Consider the following 24,463-nt stretch of genomic DNA (forward strand, 5'->3'; position numbering starts at 1 on the left):
ATAGCACAGCCCACGTAGCATATAGCACAGGCACGTAGCATACAACACAGCCACGTAGTATATAACAGTCCACGTAGCATATAACAGCCCACGTAGTATATAGTACAGCCACGTAGTATATAGCACAGCCACGTAGTATATAGCACAGCCACATAATATATAGCACAGCCCACGTAGTATATAGCACAGCCCACGTAGTATATAACACAGCCCACGTAGTATATAACACAGCCCACGTAGTATATAACAGTCACGTAGTATGTTGCCCAGCCACATATATTGCACAGCTACGTAGTATATAGCACAGCCCACGTAGTATATAGCACAGCTCACGTAGTATATAACACAGCCACGTAGTATATTGCACAGCCACGTAATATATTGCACAGCCACGTAGTATATAGCACAGAGACGTAGTATATAACACAGCCCACGTAGTATATAGCAATGTGGGCACCATATCCCTGATAAAAAAAAGAACTAAAATAAAAAATAGTTATATACTCACCTTCCAGCGGCCCCCGGATCCAGGCGAGGCTTTTAAAGATGCTCCTCGCGACGCTTCGGTCCCAAGAATACATTGCTGTCTCGCGAGATGATGACGGCATAACGCGGTGTAACACAGCCATTAACCCTGTGTGAGCACTGACTGGAGGGGAGTATGGAAGGGGCACTGACGGAGAGAAGAAAGGGGTGAATTCGCTGCCGGACTGTGCCCGTCGCTGATTTCCAGCAATGCGGGATTTCCGTGACAAACAGACGGAAGTGCCCCTTATACGATTATATAGATAGATGCATCCTTCAGAATATTTTTACCCACATTGTGCATGTTTAGAACACTTCCTAGTTTCCTAAATTGCCTCACAGAACCATTGTGCAGTTATTTATAAGGTTTAGGCTCTGGCTGAATATTGTTTTTTAAGACATGGCAATAACATTGTCTATGTGCTCCAACTTATTGAAACTGCAGTCTCCGTTTTATCAAGCTCCTGCTTTCTGCTAGGTATTGCATTTTTATTATTATTCTAGCACCATTAATTCCATGGCACTTTTTTTTTAATCAGATACATTTTTATTGAATATAACAAAACTTAGAGCAGATATTACATAACAAAACAAAGTCCATGGCGCTTTACATGTGAAAAGGGGTATACATAATAAAAAACATGTACAATAATCTTAAACAAAACAAGTCACCGACTGGTACTGGAGGAGAGAGGACCCTGCCCTCAAGTGCTCACAATCTACAAGAGATGGGTGAGGGTAGAGCTGATCATGCAGCGGTTTGGTGGAATGCGAGTTACTGCAGGTTGTCGGAAGAGGTAGGTCTTCAGGTTACTTCGGAAGGTTTTTATGGTGGGCAAGAGTCTGATAAGTTGGGCTAGAGAGTTTCAGAGTGGGGGGAATGTGCCGGAGAAATTTTGTATGCGATTGTGGGAAGAAGAGATAAGATGAGAGCCGAGAATGAGATCTTGTGAGGATCAGAGGTTGCGTGCAGGAAAGTACTGGGAGACGAAGTCACAGATGTATGGAGGAGACAGGCTGTGGATGGCTTTGTATGGCATGGTTAGGGTTTTGAACTGGAGTCTGTAGGTAATAAGGAGCCAGTGAAGGAATTGACAGAGAGGAGAGGCCGGGAAATAGTGGGGGGGACACATGGATTACTTGGGCAGCAGAGTTTAGAATAGATTAAAGGGGTGCTAGAGGGGAGGCCACAAAGCAGGAGGTTGCAGTAGTCAAGGCGGGAGATGTTGAGGGCGTGCACTATCGTTTTTGCAGATTCTTAATTTAAGGAATGTGCGGATCCGTGAAATGTTTTTGAGTTGGAGTCGCCAGGAAGTGGAAAGGGCTTGGCTAGTATTGCCCAGTAGCTCAGTTGCAAGTAGGATGTCAAGCACTAAACCAGTTTTCTATCCCTCTCTTAATGGACTTATGTCCATCTTGCACTCTGGCTACAGACAAACTGCACATGCTTGATCTGAGCCACCAAGGTAGAACAAATAGCCATACAATGGGATTCTGTCCTGGATAGAGGATATTATTGTTAATGGAGAAATTACTCCTATGTGTAACATGCTGTGTCGGTATAAAGAGGCCAAGCCATGGTGCCTAACGTTTAACCAGGACTGTAGAGTCTGAGTCCGTGTCCATTTTGGTGGAGTTGGAGTCAGTATAAAATGAGCCGACTCCTAAAATGTATAATAAATTGGGTACAGTAGTACGATGCAGGATGTGATCTAAATGTTTCCATAATAATTTGGGAAAGTTATAAAATGTCCTATAAATGTCTGTTCTTTTCCTAAAGGAAAGATCTCAGCTTTTAGTTGAGATGAATCTGGGCTGCACTTTATGTACATGCTGAGTAGTGAGGCATTGCTGTGGAGTCGGAAGTCAAGGAAATTGAGGAGTTGGAGTCGGTAGTTTGGTTTACCGACTCCACAACCCTGCTTTGAACTAATTTGATCACCTGATCAAACTTACCATTTTTGCATATTTTACTATTTAGACCTAATTTTTGCTTAATTTAGACCTAATTTTTGCTTAATTTAGACCATCTGGCTTTTTTTTCTGGTGTGGCAGAGAAGTGCTGGAGGAAAACTGATGCATGGACTGATCCTATAGTTTCTGATCATTCATAATTACCCAGCTCATCAGTTGCTGCACCAGACTCTTCGTCGAACCACATGCACTTAGATGTTGTATTTTCCTATCCGACATATCAATGTGTAGTAGAAGCTGGTGTAAACGCCTGATGACAATTTATGCCATTTGATGCACAAGAAAAATTATCTGCATTCTGGAGACATAAGGAAAACTGACCATATACTGCCTCAATGGACACTGTTATGCTTCTTTCTTCTTTTGTGCTATACTCAATGGTAGGAATTACTGACAAGTTAGGGTACTGTCTCACAGTGGCACTTTTGTCGCTACGACGGTACGATCCGTGATGTTCCAGCGATATCCATACGATATCGCTGTGTCTGACACGCAGCTGCGATCAGGGACTCTGCTGAGAATCGTACGTCATAGCAGATCGTTTGGAACTTTCTTTCGTCGCTGGATCTCCCGCTGTCATCGTTGGATCGGTGTGTGTGACACCGATCCAACAATGCGTTCGCTTGTAACCAGGGTAAACATCGGGTTACTAAGCGCAGGGCCGCGCTTAGTAACCCGATGTTTACCCTGGTTACCGTCGTAAAAGTAAAAAAAACCAGTACATACTCACATTCCGGTGTCCGTCAGGTCCCTTGCCGTCTGCTTCCCGCTCTGACTGACTGCCGGCCGTAAAGTAAGAGCAGAGCACAGCGGTGACGTCACCGCTGTGATCTGCTTTCACTTTACGGCGGCACTCAGTCAGAGCGGGAAGCAGACGGCAAGGGGCCTGACGGACACCGGAATGTGAGTATGTACTGTTTGTTTTTTTTTTACTTTTACGATGGTAACCAGGGTAAACATCGGGTTACTAAGAGCGGCCCTGCGCTTAGTAACCCGATGTTTACCCTGGTTACCCGGGGCCTTCGGCATCGTTGGTCGCTGGAGAGCGGTCTGTGTGACAGCTCTCCGGCGACCACACAACGACTTTCCAACGATCACGGCCAGGTCGTATCGCTGGTCGTGATCGTTGGAAAGTTGCAGAGTGTGACAGTACCCTTAATGTGTGTGGCGGCACCACTATTGTCCTATAGCCTCTGCTGTCAGTAATGGAAGAGCCCAGTTAGTTAGATTTAAAGGGGTATTCCCGGGAAATAAAAAACAAATTTGTACTGTTCCTGCCTTCATAACCTATAAAGATGAGATGCTGAGTGCACTTTATCTTTAGAACGCTTGTAATTCAGTGTGACAGGAGCTGCCTCCCTTCCCTTAACCCCTTTCCAACATCGGGCGTAATAGTACACCGATATCTGACTCCCCCTGTTTGATGCGGGCTTCGGCACTGAGCCCGCACTTTCCAGGCACATGGCAGCTGATCTGTAAAGCGGACATGTGCCCACAACAGCTGCGGGTGGAATCGCGATCCACCCGCAGCTGTTTACTAGGTAAATGCTGCTGTCATCTCTGACAGCGGCATTTAATTTGCGTTTACCGGAAGCATGTTGTAAATACCGCCCATTAGTGACCCCGTCACATGATCACGGGTCACCAATGGGTTGGCAATATAACCAGAGGTCTCCAGCAGACCTCTATGGTTGTTATTGCCAGATTGCTATGAGCGCCACCCTGTGGTCGGTGCTCATAGCATGTGAGCATTTCTGCTACACACAGGCAATTGATCATCGCCTGTGTGTAGCAGAGAATATCCCATAGAGACTATTGAAGCATGCAAAAAATAAATAATAAAAGTTTTCAAAAATATAAAAAAAAAAATAAAAGATCAAATCGCCCTCCTTTCACTCAATTAAAAAAAAAGTGTGTATGTATATGTATATGTATATATATATATATATATATATATATATATATATATATATATATATATATATATATATATATATATATATATATATATATACACACACTTTAGTCATTCAGCAATAGTGCAAGTTCCACCACTTAAAAAGATGAGGCGTCTGTAATTTACATCATAGGTAGACCTCAACTATGGGAGACAAACTGAGAAATAAAAATCCAGAAAATCACATTGTCTGTTTTTTTTATCATTTTATTTGCATATTATGGTGGAAAATAAGTATTTGGTCAGAAACAAACAATCAAGATTTCTGGCTCTCACAGACCTGTAACTTCTTCTTTAAGAGTCTCCTCTTTCCTCCACTCATTACCTGTAGTAATGGCACTTGTTATCAGTATAAAAAGACACCTGTGCACACCCTCAAACAGTCTGACTCCAAACTCCACTATGGTGAAGACCAAAGAGCTGTCAAAGGACACCAGAAACAAAATTGTAGCCCTGCACCAGGCTGGGAAGACTGAATCTGCAATATCCAACCAGCTTGGAGTGAAGAAATCAACAGTGGGAGCAATAATTAGAAAATGGAAGACATTCAAGACCACTGATAATCTCCCTCAATCTGGGGCTCGACGCAAAATCCCACCCCGTGGGGTCAGAATGATCACAAGAACGGTGAGCAAAAATCCCAGAACCACGCGGGGGGACCTAGTGAATGAACTGCAGAGAGCTGGGACCAATGTAACAAGGCCTACCATAAGTAACACACTACGCCACCATGGACTCAGATCCTGCAGTGCCAGACGTGTCCCACTGCTTAAGCCAGTACATGTCCGGGCCCGTCTGAAGTTTGCTAGAGAGCATTTGGATGATCCAGAGGAGTTTTGGGAGAATGTCCTATGGTCTGATGAAACCAAACTGGAACTGTTTGGTAGAAACACAACTTGTCGTGTTTGGAGGAAAAAGAATACTGAGTTGCATCCATCAAACACCATACCTACTGTAAAGCATAGTGGTGGAAACATCATGCTTTGGGGCTGTTTCTCTGCAAAGGGGCCAGGACGACTGATCCGGGTACATGAAAGAATGAATGGGGCCATGTATCGTGTGATTTTGAGTGCAAACCTCCTTCCAACATGAAGGGCATTGAAGATGAAACGTGGCTGGGTCTTTCAACATGACAATGATCCAAAGCACACCGCCAGGGCAACGAAGGAGTGGCTTCGTAAGAAGCATTTCAAGGTCCTGGAGTGGCCTAGCCAGTCTCCAGATCTCAACCCTATAGAAAACCTTTGGAGGGAGTTGAAAGTCCGTGTTGCCAAGCGAAAAGCCAAAAACATCACTGTTCTAGAGGAGATCTGCATGGAGGAATGGGCCAACATACCAACAACAGTGTGTGGCAACCTTGTGAAGACTTACAGAAAACGTTTGACCTCTGTCATTGCCAACAAAGGATATATTACAAAGTATTGAGATTAAATTTTGTTTCTGACCAAATACTTATTTTCCACCATAATATGCAAATAAAATGATAAAAAAACAATGTGATTTTCTGGATTTTTTTTTCTCAGTTTGTCTCCCATAGTTGAGGTCTACCTATGATGTAAATTACAGACGCCTCTCATCTTTTTAAGTGGTGGAACTTGCACTATTGCTGAATGACTAAATACTTTTTTGCCCCACTGTGTGTGTGTGTGTGTGTGTGTGTATATGTATATACATATATATATATATATATATATATATATATATATATATATATATATATATATATATACACACACACATATTTGGTATCGTTGCGTTCAGAATCGCCCGATCTATCAATATAAAAAAGCAATATAAAAAGCAATAATGGGCGTTCAAAAGATCTTTTCTACACCTAAATGGTATCAATAAAAATGTCAGTTCGGGCCGCAAAAAATAAGCCCTCACCCAGCCCCAGATCACAGAAAATGCCGGCATTTTTTAACACAGGAAAGATATATATCTTGGTACCGTGTTAGCCAGTAGATAGAAAAATGTTTAGAATTGAGAGTCCTCAGTGGTTGATACCTTTTAATGGCTTGTGTTGAAAGGTAACTTCAAAACTCAGAGAGACAAAAGAGTCTGGGAATATAAACTGATGACGACCTTTGACTGTCTTAGTGGTGGAATGAATGTGTCGCATGGATTTGTCTTTTTACATCAACTAAGGAACTTGCCCCTCAGACTATGAGGGGTCATCACAACAGAGACCCCAATCAGAGGACAATAAAACATTCCTTATCTAAGAACTGGCCCAACATTTATGGACATAACTGTTTATCACTCATAGTAATTCTGCTTCATGCCACCTGTCTTATCTATGTTTTTTTTTTTCTGTGCTATGTTGTGCTTTAAATATGTGATTCTTCAGAATTTGTATTAGTCTATGCCTGATGAAGAGACCTGTGTAGTCTCGAAAGCTTGCAATTTGTTACCATCTTTTTAGTTAGCCATTAAAAGGTATCAACCACTGAGGACTCTCAATTCTAGGCATTTTTTAAGAAATTTGTGCCAAATTCTGGATTTGTTTCCTCCACTTAAATAAAAAAGAACCTAGACATGTTTGGTGTCTATGAACTTGTAATGACCTGAAGAATCATAATGGCGGATCAGTTTTAGCATTTAGTGAACATGGTTAAAAACAAAACAAAAAATAAACAACTGTGGAATTGAACTTGACCGACAAATAAAAAAGTTATGGCTCTTGGAAGAAGGGGAGCAAAATACGAAATAGCAAAAATGAAAATACCTCTGGTCGTAAAGGGGTTAAAGGACATTACATATCACTCACCGGTGTGCAGCTATTCCCTGTGAGTAACAGCCAGCCTGAGAAAAGGGTGTGTGCCCATGCACCATGTTCTATGCAGAGAATAAGCTATTATCAGGAGACAAGCTGAACACTGCAATAATATCCCAGATGGAGGGGTGAGCAGTGAGGAGCAGCTCCTGTCACAAGGAATTACAAGAGTTCTAAAGATAACAGAACTACACTGGGTATCTCTTCTTTATAGTGTATTAGGGCAGGGGCAGTGCAAACATTTATTAGTTTTCTGCATGCATACTAAACCTTTTGTTGTTCTGGAACAAACATTAAGAAGATAAACAAAAGCTTAGTAAATGCAAGCATGCATGTTATAGAAGAGGAAAAATATCTCCTGTATTAATGATTTTGATCTGTTAATGTATGTGGCTGTCCCTTTTTTCACTTCTTACACCATTGGACGTTTTGCAGTGTGTTCAGGAGTAATACATTAGTAATACTCATTATCTTTTCTTCTTCAGTTCCCACTGGTATCTCGCAGTAATATGTTTTCCCTGGCTGGAAAAAACTATTTATGAAGACCGAAAGGAACCCAGTGCCTTTCAGGATACTAAAAAAAGAGACGATTCTGGTAGTGGGTCAGTCATTATATTCAATGACCGTTTGTCAAAGAAAGAGGAAATTATTGGAGAAGGAAGCAACAGTGAGTCTGAAGGTATTTACTCTGCTTTTTATTATTTGTCCGCTGATAGCTGCCTGTGCTGCTTGCTAGGTTTTTGGGACAGTGTTTGTTGACTTCATATCAAGATGTTTAACCTCATCCCGACATTTGATGTACTGGTACATCATATCTGGAGTCTTAGTCTTTGATGCAAGCTCAGAAACGGACAGCTTGCGTCATTGCCAGCAGATAATGGCTGTGATGCAAAACCAGGTTCTGCCACTAACAGCAGGCTCTGCTGAAGCCCCCCATGCAATACCAGGCGATCAAAACATTGTATCTACCCCAAAATGGTATTAATAAAAATGTCAGCTCAGTACTTAAAAAGTAAGCCATCACCCAGCCCAGATTCCAAAAAATGGAGACACAACAGGTATCGGAAAATGGCCCCATTTTTATTTATTTTTTAAGAACTTTAGAATTTTTTTTCACCACTTAAAGTACTTATACATGTTTGGTATCTGCGAACTCGTAATGACCTGGAGAAACATAATGACAGTTCAGTTTTAGCATTTAGTGAACATTGTAAAAAAACAATAATAATAATTGTGGAATTGCACTTTTTTTTTGCAATTTCATCACACTTGGAAATGTTTTCCTGTTTTCTAGTACGCTATATGGGAAAATAAATTGTGCCATTTAAAAGTACAACTTGTCCAGCAAAAAACAAGACCTAACCTGGTTTTATAAAGGAAAAATAAAAAAGTTATGGCGCTGGGAAGAAGTGGAGCAACAAATTAAATCGCAAAAATGGAAAATCCCAAGGTCGTGAAGGGGTTAACTCCTTAAGCCCCGAGGGTTGGTTTGCACGTTAATGACCGGGCCAATTTTTACAATTCTGACCACTGTCCCTTTATGAGGTTATAACTCTGGAACACTTCAACGGATCCCGGTGATTCTGACACTGTTTTCTCTTGATACATTGTACTTCATGATAGTGGTAAAATTTCTTTGATATTACCTGCGCTTATTTGTGAAAAAAACGGAAATTTGGCGAAAATTTAGAAAATTTCGCAATTTTCCAACTTTGAATTTTTATGCCCTTAAATCACAGAGATATGTCACACAAAATACTTAATAAGTAACATTTCCCACATGTCTACTTTACATCAGCACAATTTTGGAAACAAATTTTTTTTTTTGTTAGGGAGTTATAAGGGTTAAAAGTTGACCAGCAATTTCTCATTTTTACAACACCATTTTTTTTAGGGACCACGTCACATTTGAAGTCATTTTGAGGGGTCTATATGATAGAAAATACCCAAGTGTGTCACCATTCTAAAAACTGCACCCCTCAAGGTGCTCAAAACCACATTCAAGAAGTTTATTAACCCTTCAGGTGTTTCACAGGAATTTTTGGAATGTTTAAAAAAAAAAAATTTGTTTTACTCTTTACCAAGGTTACCAGAAGATATTGTACCCCAAACGTTGTTGTGCAATTTGTCCTCAGTACGCTGATACCCCATATGTGGGGGTAAACCACTGTTTGGGTGCATGGCAAAGCTCGGAAGGGAAGGAGCGCCGTGTGACTTTTCAATGCAAAATTAGCTGGAATTGAGATGGGACGCCATGTTGCATTTGGAGAGCCCCTGATGTGACTAAACATTGAAACCCCCCACAAGTGACACCATTTTGGAAAGTAGACCCCCTAAGGATCTTATCTAGATGTGTTGTGAGAGCTTTGAACCCCCAAGTGTTTCACTACAGTTTATAACGCAGAGCCGTGAAAATAAAAATTCTTTTTTTTTTCCACAAAAATAATTTTTTAGCCCCCAGTTTTGTATTTTCCCAAGGGTAACAGGAGAAATTGGACCCCAAAACTTGTTGTGCAATTTGTCCTGAGTACGCTGATACCTCATATGTGGGGGGGGTAACCACCGTTTGGGCGCATGGCAGAGCTTTTTTAAAAAAAATATGCAAAAGTGTGAATCGCCCACTTTTTCTTTACTTTTAACGCAAAAAAAAATAAAAAATAGTGATGTGTTTGTCAAAATATAAGATTAATTATCCCAATGGCGAGTTTTTTTTTTTTTATCGCTACAACTCAACGAATAAAAACAGTGAGAAGCTTTCAAAACATATCCACCCCAAACTGGTATCAATAAAAAACATTAGGTAGTTAGACAAAAATCAAGCTCCATCAAATGTAAAATGTAAACATTATGGGTCAGAAAATTGCAACATTAGCAAAACATTGTAATATTTTTAAATAAATTTCCAAATGTTTTTTCACCTCTCTAAAAAATACAACTTACATGTTTAGGTATTGCTGTAATCTTACAATATAATAGTAGGTATACGGCACTCTTGAAGGAAAAGATTGAGTGCTCAAGAAGGGTTACAACCCTTGTACATGAAGAAGTTAAGATATACTTGGCACTTCAGATAACGTAGCAAATCTTTATTCAGGCAATCCAATTAGTGAGTCAGTGACGTTTTGGCCCTTAGGGTACTGTCTCACAGTGGCACTTTTGTCGCTACGACGGTACGATCCGTGACGTTCCAGCGATATCCATACGATATCGCTGTGTCTGACACGCAGCAGCGATCAGGGACCCTGCTGAGAATCGTACGTCGTTGCAGATCGTTTGGAACTTTCTTTCGGCGCTGGATCTCCCGCTGTCATCGTTGGATCGGTGTGTGTGACACCGATCCAACGATGCGTTCGCTTGTAACCAGGGTAAACATCGGGTTACTAAGCGCAGGGCCGCGCTTAGTAACCCGATGTTTACCCTGGTTACCATCGTAAAAGTAAAAAAAAAAAAAACGTACATACTCACATTCCGGTGTCCGTCAGGTCCCTTGCAGTCTGCTTCCCGCTCTGACTGACTGCCGGCCGGAAAGTAAGAGCAGATCACAGCGGTGACGTCACCGCTGCGCTCTGCTTTCACTTTACGGCGGCACTCAGTCAGAGCGGGAAGCAGACTGCAAGGGACCTGACGGACACCGGAATGTGAGTATGTACTGTTTGTTTTTTTTTTTACTTTTACGATGGTAACCAGGGTAAACATCGGGTTACTAAGCGCGGCCCTGCGCTTAGTAACCCGATGTTTACCCTGGTTACCCGGGGCCTTCGGCATCGTTGGTCGCTGGAGAGCTGTCTGTGTGACAGCTCCCCAGCGACCACACAACGACTTCCCAACGATCACGGCCAGGTCGTATCGCTGGTCGTGATCGTTGGAAAGTTGCAGAGTGTGACAGTACCCTTAGACATGGGCCTTCATCTGATACGGATTGCAACAGTAAGCGCCTAGCACCAGGCGATTCGGTTCGCCACTCCACTGCGCTGATACCCTATCCCAGTGATAACGAACCTTTTAGTGACCAAGTGCCGAAATGGCAACCCAATACCCACTTGTTTAATCAGAAAGTGCCAATACGGCAATTTAACATCACATCACAGAAGACCTTCAAAATTCTCCCCCTTGCACGCACGCACGCACACACGCACACACACACACACACACGCGCACGCACACATACACACACGCGCACACACACATACACACACACTAACCCTCTGCAAAATACATACACACACTAACCCTCTGCAAAATGCACAAACTCTATCTGGGGGGGCACAGAGATCACAGGGGGCACATAGTTGAGGGGCACAGATCACCAGCAGAAAGGCACAGAGCTGCGGGCACAGAAACCACCAGCACACAGGTACAGAGCTGGCTGCACAGAGATCGCTCTGGACTCTGGCAGCAAGCTCCTCATCCGGGACAGGAGGACGGGAGCGCATTGGGCGCTAACCCCGCCCACCCCGATGACTTCATCATTCATGTGCAGGCAGCGTTCTGTAATGAACGCTGTGGGCCGGCATCTGGCAGGATACGACTGCGGCCCGAGCATTGCGGATTCAGGGGACTTGCCTGCGGGCTGCAGGTTCCCCGCACCTGGTTTGAATGTATTAGCGTCTAAAAGGCGCAAATACATTTGAACATCGGAAGGGAGTGGAGTGTGTGCGGAGGCAGGCCTGGCATGCGTGCCCACAGAGAGGGCTCTGCATGCCCCCTGTGGCATGCGTGCCATAGGTTCGCCATCACTGCCCTATCCCATACATCCTTTTGCTCTTGTTGCAAGCCATGTCAGATGAAGGTTCATGTCTTAGGGATGAAAATAATAATTTGCTACGTTATTTGGACAGCCAAGTATCTCTTCTTCGAGACCTGGAGAATCATATTCACAAGTCATTTTTACTAAACAATGAATACTGTAAAAATGAAACCCAAAAAGCGATTGTGGAATTTAGTTTTTTTTTCCTGCAATATCACTGTACTTGGAATTTTTTTCCCGTTTTCAGTGCACTATGTAATAAAATAAATGGTGCTATTCAAAACAAAAACTTGTCTTGCAAAAAAAAAAGCCCTCATATGACTCTTTCAATATAAAGATAAATTGTTATGGCTTTTGCAAAAGAGATGGAAAGAACAGAAATGGAAAATTGCAATGTCAGGAATGGGTTGATGTGTTTTGGCAAACATGCCGTCATGGTATCATTGTATTAAAATTATTTCTATACTTTGAGTAGCTACTGTTTACATACTGTACATACTATGACATGCTTCCAATATCTATGATGAAACAACCCTTTAAGCCATTTGTAATGACTGACATTAAGAGTTATGTGAGAAAGCGGATCCATCTCCCTGCCTGTTTTTTAAGGCATGTATGTATACCTTGCAGTTGTTGGCAAAATGCTTCTTAGTATGTCATTTTCTTATGTTTTAGAATCTACTAGTTTGGAACCAAGCTGCGACCCTAAACATTCGGTAAGTTTTGTTTTGTTTTTACGGTCTTGCCAAATTCAGCACAAGAAATGTGCTTTAATATTTCAGCAAATTTCATTGAGTGCCATTGCGCGACCACATTTACATTACTACTATATGACCAGATGGAAGTACAGTTGTGCTCAATAGTTTACATATCCCGGCAGAATTTTTGCTTTCTTGGCCTTTTTTCAGAGAAAATGAATAATAACGCCAAAACTTTTTCTCCACTCATGTTTAGTGGATGGGTGAAGCCATTTATTGTCAAACTACTTAGTGTTTTCTCTTTTTAAATCATAATGACAACACAAAACATCCAAATGACCCTGATCAAAAGTTTACACACACCATTTCTTAATACTGTGTATTGCCCCCTCTAGTATCAATGACAGCTTGAAGTCTTTTTTGGTAGTTGTGGATGAGGTTCTTTATTTTCTCAGATGGTGAAGCTGTCCTCTCTTCTTGGCAAAAAGCCTCCAGTTCCTGTAAATTCCTGGGCTGTTTAGCACGAACTGTGCACTTAAGATCTCCCCAGAGTGGCTCAATGATATTGAGGTCAGGAGACTGAGATGGCCACTCCAGAACCTTCACTTTGTTCTGCTGTAACCAATGACAGGTCAACTTGGCCTTGTATTTTGGGTCGTTGTCATGTTGTAACGTCCAAGTACGTCCCTTGCGCAGCTTCCGGGCTGATGAGTGCAAATTTGCCTACAGTATTTGCTGATAATGTGCTGCATTCGTCTTTCCTTCAACTTTGACCAAGTTTCCTGTGCCTTTGTAGCTCACGCATCCCCAAAAAATCAGCGATCCACCTCCGTGCTTTACAGTAGGAATGGTGTTCCTATAGGCCTTGTTGACCTCTCTCGAAATGTAACGTTTATGGTTGAGGCCAAAAAGTTCAATTTTGGTCTCATCACTCCAAATTACCTTGTTCCAGACATTTAGAGGCTTGTCTCTGTGCTGTTTTGCATATTGTAGGTGAGGATACTTTGTGGCATTTGCTCAGTAATGGGTTTCTTCTAGCAACTCGACCATGCAGCTCATTTTTCTTCAAGTGACTCCTTATTGTGCATCTTGAAACAGCCACACTGCTAATTTTCAGAGAGTTCTGTATTTCAGCTGATGTTATTTGTGGGTTTTTCTTTGCATCCCAAACAATTTTCCTGACAGCTGTTTTTGTTGGTCTATCTGACCGTCATTTTGTTTTTACAGACCTCCTGATTTTCCATTTGTTAATCACAGTTTGAATGCTGTGGACTGGCATTATCAATTCCTTGGATATCTTTTTGTATCCATTTCCTGTTTTACACAGTTCAACTACCTTTTCCCATAGATCCATTGACAATTCTTTTGCTTTCCCCATGACTCACAATCCAGAAACGTCAGTGGCTGGATGAAAGATGCAAGAGTCTGTCTGGATCCCAGAAACTCACTCAGCTTTTATGCGCACACACTGATCACAAGGTCACAGGTGAGGATGTTACCTTTAGTAGCCATTCAAACCCATTTGTGTCAACTTCTGAGCATGTTATCAGGCCCAAATCACCAGGGTATGTAAACTTTTGATCAGGGTCATTTGGATGTTTTGGGTTGTTTTGACAATTGTCATTTGACAATAAATGGCTTCACCCAACCACTTACCATGAGTGGAAAAGTGTTTTGATGCTATCATTCATATTTTCTGAAAAAAAGCCAAGAAAGCAAAAATTCTTCTGGGGTATGTGAACTTTTGAGCACAACTGTATGTATGTATGTCATATTGTAAGTTCATGATTGAGGATAGTTCTAAAAAAAGGCCTGGTATGCTTACAGGTTATTCACAAAGCACAATAAATGCATGCTTATTGTTATTACACAGATTAAACCCAACATTAAGTTTTTTTTATTGTATGTTTGTGTCTTTACATTGCTTCTCTGTACATCCAGCTTCACATGGTAGAACGGGTGGTCCTATTCTTATCTGCTCATTCTATATTTCCAAACAGCCCTTGTTTCTCAGTGCTGCAAACCCCCCTCTTGTGTGCTCCTGACAAGCCCCAAATTTCTGAGTTATCAAGATAATCTAAGTGTAGAATTCACTTTATGCTTCTGTGCACTCTCAGCAGTTCCCTGCTTGACCGATTTTAATCTTTTGCCATCTACATCAGTACATCTGCAGTGTGGTGTTACATCATTGTTAGTTGGTTCTAGTAGAGCTGAACTCTCCACAACAGTAGTGAAGAGTCAAGATTAGTTGAATTGTGTTTTTTGCCTACTGCTCAATGATCAGTTTTGCAAAACTGCAAATGCTGCTGCATTAATGCATATGGCAGAAGATAATCTGTCATATGAATCAACAGAGCAGAAAAATAATTAGAATTGAGAGTCCTCAGTGGTTGATACCTTTTTAATGGCTAACTGAAAAGATGGTAACAAATTGAAAGCTGTCGAGACTACTCAGGTCTCTTCATCAGACATAGACTAATAGAAATTCTGAAGAATCACCTATGCACAACACAGCACAGAAAAATGCCATAGATAAAGACAGGGGACATGAAGCAGAATTACCATTATGTGAGTGATAAACAGTTATTTCCATAAGTATTGGAACAGTTCATAGGAGTGTGAATGTTTTATGGCCCTCTGAATGGTCGCCAAAGAAAGACCTTTTTGAATCAGGGCTACCATCGAAGAACAATTCAAAACCAACTTACAAGAGCAACTAGAATATCAAGGAATCACCTGCTACATTACAAAGCTAAAGAAGAAAATAATCGGGTGCCTCTAGTAGTCATCTGCAATCCAAATCTGGAGGTGCTAAGGGGAGCTGCACAGAATTTACAACCTTTGCTACAGAAAGATGCCCGCTTACAATCCATTTTTCCAGACCCCCCACTAGTGTGTTTTAGGCAGCCCCCAAATCTAAGAAGTATCATTGTCAGAAGCTCCCTGTCCTCTCCAACAGCTGCAGGAACCTTTACTTGCAACCAGAAAAAAATGTAAAACCTGTCCATTTATAATGACCACGGACAAGATGAAGATCACCAATTCACATCAGGACGTGTACATGTGGTATGCTTAATTATTTGTACTAAATGTCCAACTGGGGCTCCGTATGTAGGGGAGACAGGGCAGAAACTGAGAACAAGGATGAACTCTCATCGCCATACAATAAGAGAAAAAAGAATGGACCTGTGGCAATACATTTTTGTCTCCCCGATCATAGCATTATGGACATGAAATTACTTGTATTAAAAGGTAACTTCAAATCTCAGAGAGACAGAAGAGTCTGGGAATATAAGCTGATGATGACCTTTGACACTCTCAGTGCAGGAATGAATGTGTCGCATGGATTTATGTCTTTTTACATCAATTAAGGATTTTGCTCATCAGACTGTGTGGGGTCATCATAACACATAACCAGACCCATTCAGAGGACCATAAAACATTCACACTCCTTATCTATGAACTGTTTCAATATTTATGGACATAACTGTTTATCACTCACACTAGATGGTGGCCCGATTCTAACGCATCGGGTATTCTAGAATATGTATGTATATAGCAGCCACATAGTATATAGCACAGGCCACGTAGTATATAGGAGCCATGTAGTATATAGCAGACAAATACTACGTGGCCTGTGCTATATACTATGTGGCTGCTATATACATACATATTGTAGAATACCCGATGCGTTAATACAGCCCACACAGTATATAACGGTGGCCACGCAGTAAATAACACAGCCCAAACAGTATATAACACAGCTCACGCAGTATATAGCAGCCACGTAGTATATAACACAGGCGACGTAGTATATAACACAGGCCACGCAGTATATAACACAGGGCACGTAGTATATAGCACAGCCCACACAGTATATAACACAGCCCACACAGTATATAACATTGCCCACATAGTATATAGCACAGCCCACGCAGTATATAGCAGCCATGTAGTATGTAACGCAGCCTACGCAGTATATAACACAGCCCTGCATAGGCAGCATCAATAGTAAAAAGTTGGGGACACACAGGGTTAATAGCAGCTGTAACGGAGTGCGTTACCCATGCCATAATGCGGTCCGTTACCGCTGGCATTAACCCTGTGTGAGCAATGACTGGAGGGGAGTATGGAGCGGGCGCCGGGCACTGACTGCAGGGGAGTAGGGAGGGACTAATCAGACTGTGCCCGTCGCTGATTGGTCGCAGCAGCCATGACAGGCAGCTGGCGAGACCAATCAGCGACGTGGGATTTCCGTGACGGAAGTTGCAGACAGAAAAACGGAAGTACCCCTTAGACAATTATATATATAGATAATGGTAATTCTGCTTCACGTCACTATGGCATTTTTCTGGGCCGTGTTGGGCATAAATATGTGATTCTTCAGAATTTCTATTAGTCTATGCCTGATGAAGAGACCTGTGTAGTCTCGAAAGCTTGCAATTTGTTACCATCTTTTCAGTTAGCCATAAAAAGGTATCAACCACTGAGGGCTCTCAATTCTAAATATATTTTTTTTTTAGCAGCAGACAATAAACACAACTCAAATAATCTCAGCCTCTGTATACAGAATCCCATCCAATAGTATATATTTCCTTTCAGACCCTGTATATAGACCTATCCTGCAGTATACCCTCTTGGCCCCTCTACACAGAGCCCCATTCTGCAGTAGATCGTGCAGTATAGCTCTCCTTTCATCTCTATGCAGGGACTCACACTGGAAGTGCTTGTCATTTCCAGCATCCCTAACCATAGAAGCTCAGTTCTAGACAAGTCCCAAAGCATAACTATGCTGTCAGGTAACCCGCTTAGAGATGATGCACCGTGCGGATCGACCGGGGTCTCTAGAACTGTACCAGAAAGCTTTCAATGTCAACTGGAGCCTAGAGGAAAACACTTTGGGGCTGATATGTGCAAATTGTCGCATACTAAAAAATAAGTTAAATTAGTACAACAGAGTACATGTATGCATACACTATGATAATACTATGATTTCGAGAATAACTCTTTAATGTTTTGTGGGGTTTTTTTCTTGTCAGAAACACAAAGACAAGGACCTTGGTAAACTCTGTAAAAGGTAAACAGTAATTCTGCTAACTTACATATATGTACAGTTTTGTCTGAACTAGACATTTTTTTACATAGCTATAAAAAGTTGATTTATGAAACATTCTTTTTAATTGCTGTTTTGACCATGTTAAACAAAGCCTTTTTTTGCCTATGATTGAAAGAGACATGGTTAATATTAACAAAGACAAGAAGATTCCTGACTTGACTAATCCCCTTTCACCATATGGTGATGACAATTTCAGCTCCTTATGTTCAGAAGTTTATACAGTAATGTATTAGTCTTTTTAACTGTGATCCTACCTAAATCATGTTTCTTTTGTTTTGTTTTTTTTCCTCAAGAGTTCTTAAAAGGAATCAGTCAATAGGATGAACCTTCCTAAACAGTCTATATGGCAATACAGGTTATAGAAAGTGGGAATAAATGATACCTTGATATCTGTGATCTGATGTATTACACCAGAGAAATTCACATTTTTCTTATATATTCCTTATTTCTTCACACTATTGAAACTGCCCGCACTAAAGTCTCCAAACAGTCTCCAAACAGCAAAATCCACTATTCCCTGCTGATTCTCCTGGATCTCTCTGCTTCATTTGACACTGTGTATCACCAGCTCCTCCTCATTATGCTCCTCTATCGGCCTCAAGGACATCATTTTCTCTTGGTTCTCATACTACCTACCTGATCTCTCCTTTTCTACATCTTTTACCGGCCCTTACTCCTTTAATCTTACTCTATCGGGGTTCCTCAGGGCTCAGTTCTAGGCCCCCTCCTCTTCTCTCTATACACTGCCCCTATTTGACTAACCATTAGCAGATTTAGTTTACAGTATCATCTGTAGCGCCCCCACTGCCGCAGGGCCGAGGGGTACCCGGTACCGGGCCTCTGAGTCTCTGCTCTGGGGTTGTCACGGTGGCTAGACCCGGTCCGTGACCCTGCTGAGGGGCGTACAGTGATAGATGTAGATAGTGGTGGTGGTGCGGTGCAGTAAATAACGAGGACACCAGGTTGCAGTCTCTTTACTGAAGGTCTCTGGGTCCTCAGTCCGGAATACGGTTCACCAGGCTGCGCAAGTCCGGCCGGTCCGATGGCACCTCCAGAGTTCTCCTTGCAGGTGGAAATCTGTGCCTTCCTGCTAGCGCTATGTGTTGTGGTCCTCCCCTGCTGTGCTTACGGGATAGTCCCCACAACTGTTGTGTCTGTTTCTCGTGTTCCCTCACAACAACTCGATTAGATGATGTACTGCTAATCCTCCGTCCCTCCCGGTGTTATGGTTGGGACGCACCCGTATGACGGGTAGGCTCGGAGCTCTTCCGGGACCCTAGAGTCGCCCCTCTCCACAGGTTGCCCCCCAAGTCTGCATAGGTGATTTAGGTGAGACAGCCCGCCTGTGACTGACTGTCCTGCCGTTGGTTTGAAGTATTGCTTGGAGCTAGATATATGAATACTTCCTCGGCGTTCCGGCCGCCGGTTGTGCGCCTCAGTAGGATGTTGCCTCGATCTTACAGCACGACTCCTACTGGTAATCTCCTTCTTGCTTTGATCTCGTTTCTCACTCAGCACAATATATCTCGCTTCTGATCCTTTCTTAGGGCACCGCTGCTATGCTGAGCAGGCACGGTCCCGTGACGTTCTTTGTTGTTGCCACGCCTCTGTCAGGGTCCCAAACCTGACAGGGACCCTACCAAATCTTCCCCCACAACACCCTCTGCCACAAGGTGTTGCCTGGTTCCAACCCAGTCAGCTTTCTGAACTAACTTCCTGCCTGACCCCCAGTTTACCCACACGGTGAGGAGTGGCCTAATAAATAGCACCCTTAGCTCCCCCTGGAGGCCCGACTGTGAAATGTATTGGTGTATGTGATACCTGGTCAGATGAACTCCTTCAGTGCCATCAGACGTACCATAGCCCCCCTTAGCGGCGGAGCCACAGTACTGCAACGACCAGGACTCTGGGGCGCTGCACTCCCCCCCGGTTAAATCCAGTACTCCGGGACTGGAAAGAAAACAACAATACATGTCAGCAAAAAGACATACAATTTTTGTGAGTGCAATAACAATAAGCATATTTGAACAGAGCTTCCCTTTATGGGAGGTGAGGACACTTAAACGTTACAAACATGGTTAAATACTTTCAAATAACTTTTCTTACCCAACCGGGTACTCTACTAAGTGCAAAATTTTTAAACATTAATTCAACATTGCCTTTAACCCCTTCCCGACATGTGACGGAATAGTACGTCACATGTCGGGACCCCCGCTTTGATGTGCGCTCCGGCGGTGAGCGCACATCAAAGTCGCGACATGTCAGCTGTTTTTTACAGCTGACATGTGCGCGCAATAGCTGCGGGTGATATCGCGATCACCCGCCGCTATTAACTAGTTAAATGCCGCTGTCAAACGCAGACAGCGGCATTTAACTACCGCATCCGGCCGTGCGGCCGGATATGAGCGCATCGCCGACCCCCGTCACATGATCGGGGGTCGGCGATGCTCCTCCATTGTAACCATAGAGGTCCTTGAGACCTCTATGGTTACTGATTGCCGGTGGCTGTGAGCGCCCCCCTGTGGTCGGCGCTCACAGCACACCTGCAATTCTGCTATATAGCAGCGATCTTATGATCGCTGTTATGTAGCAGAGCCGATCGGGCTGTGCCTGCTTCTAGCCTCCCATGGAGGCTATAGAAGCATGGCAAAAGTAAAAAAAAAAAGTTTTTAAAAATGTGAAAAAAATAAAAAAAATATAAAAGTTTAAATCACCCCCCTTTCGCCCCAATCAAAATAAATCAATAAAAAAAAACCCCAACCTACACATATTTGGTATCGCCGCGTTCAGAATCGCCCGATCTATCAATAAAAAAAAAGCATTAACCTGATCGCTAAATGGCGTAATGAGAAAAAAATTCGAAACGCCAGATTTACGTTTTTTTGGTCGCCACGACATTGCATTAAAATGCAATAACGGGCGATCAAAAGAACGTATCTACACCAAAATGCTATCATTAAAAACGCCAGCTCGGCACGCAAAAAATAAGCCCTCACCTGACCCCAGATCACGAAAAATGGAGACGCTACGGGTATCGGAAAATGGCGCAGTTTTGTTTTGTTTTGTTTTTTGCAAAGTTTGGAATTTTTTTTCACCACTTAGGTGAAAAATAACCTAGTCATGTTAGGTGTCTATGAACTCGTACTGACCTGGAGAATCATAATGGCAGGTCAGTTTTAGCATTTAGTGAACCTAGCAAAATAGGCAAGCAAAAAACAAGTGTGGGATTGCACTTTTTTTGCAATTTCACTGCACTTGGAATTTTTTTCCCGTTTTCTAGTACACGACATGCTAAAACCAATAATGTCGTTCAAAAGTACAACTTGTCCCGCAAAAAATAAGCCCTCACATGGCCAAATTGACGGAAAAATAAAAAAGTTATGGCTCTGGGAAGGAGGGGAGCGAAAAACGAAAACGGAAAAACGGAAAAAGCTCCGGGGGTGAAGGGGTTAAGGATGTACACTCTGAATCCACTAAAGACCTTCTTATAACACATTATAAGGCTTAAGCAACTGTGCTACATTCTCCTACTTTACGTCTGCAGGACCGCCTGTCCTAACGGCTCCAGACCTACTGCCTCTCCTTTCTATTACAGGACCGCTCCTTTCAGCCCGAGCCTTCTGTCCTTCCACTACTATACACAGTATAGAACATGTTTTTCTTTCAGTTGGAGATTACTGAGCCATCCCTATATGGCTCCTAAGAGGACTCACCACTAACCCCTACGGGTTCACTTCCTGTCCTCATCCTTCTATTAACATTATTGAACATTTCTTACAATTAACTAATTGGTTACATTTAACTTTCACATATCAACATTATTACTTCTTCTTTCAAAGCATCATCATTCCTTAAGTGCTATCGATGAACATCCCCTTTAAGAGGGGACCAAGTCTCTATGAGGTAGTGCAACTTTTCAAGCTGCAAGTCCGTATGCAGCAAGGACTCCAGTACAAGTTCCAATAACCGTATCTTCGCAAAGAGTCCGTCTTTTATATAAAACCAGTAGGGAGCACCTTTAAGAAGGTGCAACTATGTACAAGAAGTTTGTATCATGCATTGTTCATGATTCAGCAGTTCTTGATAACATTGTGGAACAAAAACAAAAATGAAAATAAAAGCAAAAATGAAAAGCAATAGGGATCCCAGGTAAACGAAGGGATCCCTTTAAGAATAACCCTAGTCGGGTTTAAAGCAGCAAAAAGCAGGGAAACAAACAGTTAACTAATTACATATTCAGGTTTCCGAGGTTTAGTTGGACGGCTTCCAGGGCTGCACCTGGCACTTAACCCTCCTTGGCCTGGGCAAAGTGAGGTCCAGGGTTACACCCAGTGCTGGACAAACACCGTTAATCCGTCTTTCATGTATGGTTAAATCATGCGCAGCGATGGAGGTCTGCGCAGCTTGAGTATGGGCATTTGCTGCAGCAGAGGTAGCGGCTGCTGCAAGATCAGTCACGGGAATGGAGTCAGCAGTTGTGGCACTAGCAGTCACCGGAGTGGTATCGGTCGTCAGGGCAGGGTCGTCCTTCATACCTGCTTCAGATGCGGTCCCTCCGGTGCCGGTCTGCTCCGTCTCCGCTGGAATCTGGAACGCTGGTTGCAGGGCCTTGCGCTGCGGCGTTGTCATCTCTGCTTGCAGCGTCTCGCTTTCCGGCAGGGCCTTGCTTTCCAGCTTCGGAGCGCTGGACCTTCTTTCCTGATCCAGACCAAGCGAGGCTGCCGACAGGCGTCTGGTGAGGCTACCGATGATGGTCGTCTTCCACCCGGCCTCAGTGCTCAGCGGCGTCCGCCGGGATTGGTGGATCAGCTCGTCTGCTCCGGTCTGCAGGAGGTCAGTGTCAACTGTGGAGGTCTGGCTGCGGTGCCTCTCCGGGTAGCTGGGGGAGTCCTCGGCTCCGACCCCACGCTCCGGCTCCGGGCGGCTGGCCATGGCGTCCTCCATGTCGCTGACTTCTTCTTCCTGGTCCTTTTTCCGCTCTCTCCTTCGTGGGCGGTTTCGTTTTCTTTGTCTCTGCCCACCATTGAGGATCAGGAGGCGGATCTCGGCTGCTGACGGACACGTCCTCAAGGGGCCAAAATGTTTAGACTGGGCGGCCATTGTCTTTCGCGCTCTTCAGCTTGTTCACGCCCACTTCCACGCCCTTCTTCTTCTCCTGCGCTCTCCTTAGCGCTGTAATGGCGGCGACTTTTGGCGGTAAATGGCAGCACACAGTCTTTGCAATAAGTCACAGTCCAAGTATAATAAATCACAGTTCCAAGGCACACATGACCCGATTCTTCAGGCTTAAGTAGATCCTGTTCGTGACGCCAAGTTGTAGCGCCCCCACTGCCGCAGGGCCGAGGGGTACCCGGTACCGGGCCTCTGAGTCTCTGCTCTGGGGTTGTCACGGTGGCTAGACCCGGTCCGTGACCCTGCTGAGGGGCGTACAGTGATAGATGTAGATAGTGGTGGTGGTGCGGTGCAGTAAATAACGAGGACACCAGGTTGCAGTCTCTTTACCTCTTTACTGAAGGTCTCTGGGTCCTCAGTCCGGAATACGGTTCACCAGGCTGCGCAAGTCTGGCCGGTCCGATGGCACTTCCAGAGTTCTCCTTGCAGGTGGAAATCTGTGCCTTCCTGCTAGCGCTATGTGTTGTGGTCCTCCCCTGCTGTGCTTACGGGATAGTCCCCACAACTGTTGTGTCTGTTTCTCGTGTTCCCTCACAACAACTCGATTAGATGATGTTCTGCTAATCCTCCGTCCCTCCCGGTGTTATGGTTGGGACGCACCCGTATGACGGGTAGGCTTGGAGCTCTTCCGGGACCCTAGAGTCGCCCCTCTCCACAGGTTGCCCCCCAAGTCTGCATAGGTGATTTAGGTGAGACAGCCCGCCTGTGACTGACTGTCCTGCCGTTGGTTTGAAGTATTGCTTGGAGCTAGATATATGAATACTTCCTTGGCGTTCCGGCCGCCGGTTGTGCGCCTCAGTAGGATGTTGCCTCGATCTTACAGCACGACTCCTACTGGTAATCTCCTTCTTGCTTTGATCTCGTTTCTCACTCAGCACAATATATCTCGCTTCTGATCCTTTCTTAGGGCACCGCCGCTATGCTGAGCAGGTACGGTCCCGTGACGTTCTTTCTTGTTGCCAGGCCTCTGTCAGGGTCCCAAACCTGACAGGGACCCTACCGAATCTTCCCCCACAACACCCTCTGCCACAAGGTGTTGCCTGGTTCCAACCCAGTCAGCTTTCTGAACTAACTTCCTGCCTGACCCCCAGTTTACCCACACGGTGAGGAGTGGCCTAATAAATAGCACCCTTAGCTCCCCCTGGAGGCCCGACTGTGAAATGTATTGGTGTATGTGATACCTGGTCAGATGAACTCCTTCAGTGCCATCAGACGTACCATAGCCCCCCTTAGCGGCGGAGCCACAGTACTGCAACGACCAGGACTCTTGGGCGCTGCACTTCTCTATGCTGATGACACCCAATTGTACACATCTTCTCCTGACAATATCCCCACCTTAATGCAAAATTCTAGGGATTGACTGTAACCTCATGTCCTCACTCTATCTGAAAATGAATCTTTCCAAAACTGAACTTTTTGTGTTTCCTTCCTCTAGTCTAGTAACTGACTTCTACCCGATATTGCAGTTGCCTTGGGTGGTTCAACCATAACTCCCAAG

At 43.7% G+C, this 24,463-nt stretch overlaps 1 protein-coding gene across 2 annotated transcripts in view; it reads left to right on the forward strand.

The window, feature by feature from the left end:
- The window catches only part of SENP7 (SUMO specific peptidase 7), a 168,080-nt gene that overhangs the window by 116,855 nt on the left and 26,762 nt on the right, over window positions 1-24,463 (forward strand). For both annotated transcript variants that reach the window (XM_077296735.1, XM_077296736.1), the window contains exons 17-19: window positions 7,718-7,911; window positions 12,655-12,695; window positions 17,717-17,754. In XM_077296735.1, coding sequence (XP_077152850.1) covers window positions 7,718-7,911; window positions 12,655-12,695; window positions 17,717-17,754 — 273 coding nt within the window. The remainder of the gene's footprint in view (window positions 1-7,717; window positions 7,912-12,654; window positions 12,696-17,716; window positions 17,755-24,463) is intronic.

This window comes from Ranitomeya variabilis, chromosome 3, assembly GCF_051348905.1.
Source record: "Ranitomeya variabilis isolate aRanVar5 chromosome 3, aRanVar5.hap1, whole genome shotgun sequence".
In the NCBI taxonomy this organism is placed as follows: domain Eukaryota; kingdom Metazoa; phylum Chordata; class Amphibia; order Anura; family Dendrobatidae; genus Ranitomeya; species Ranitomeya variabilis.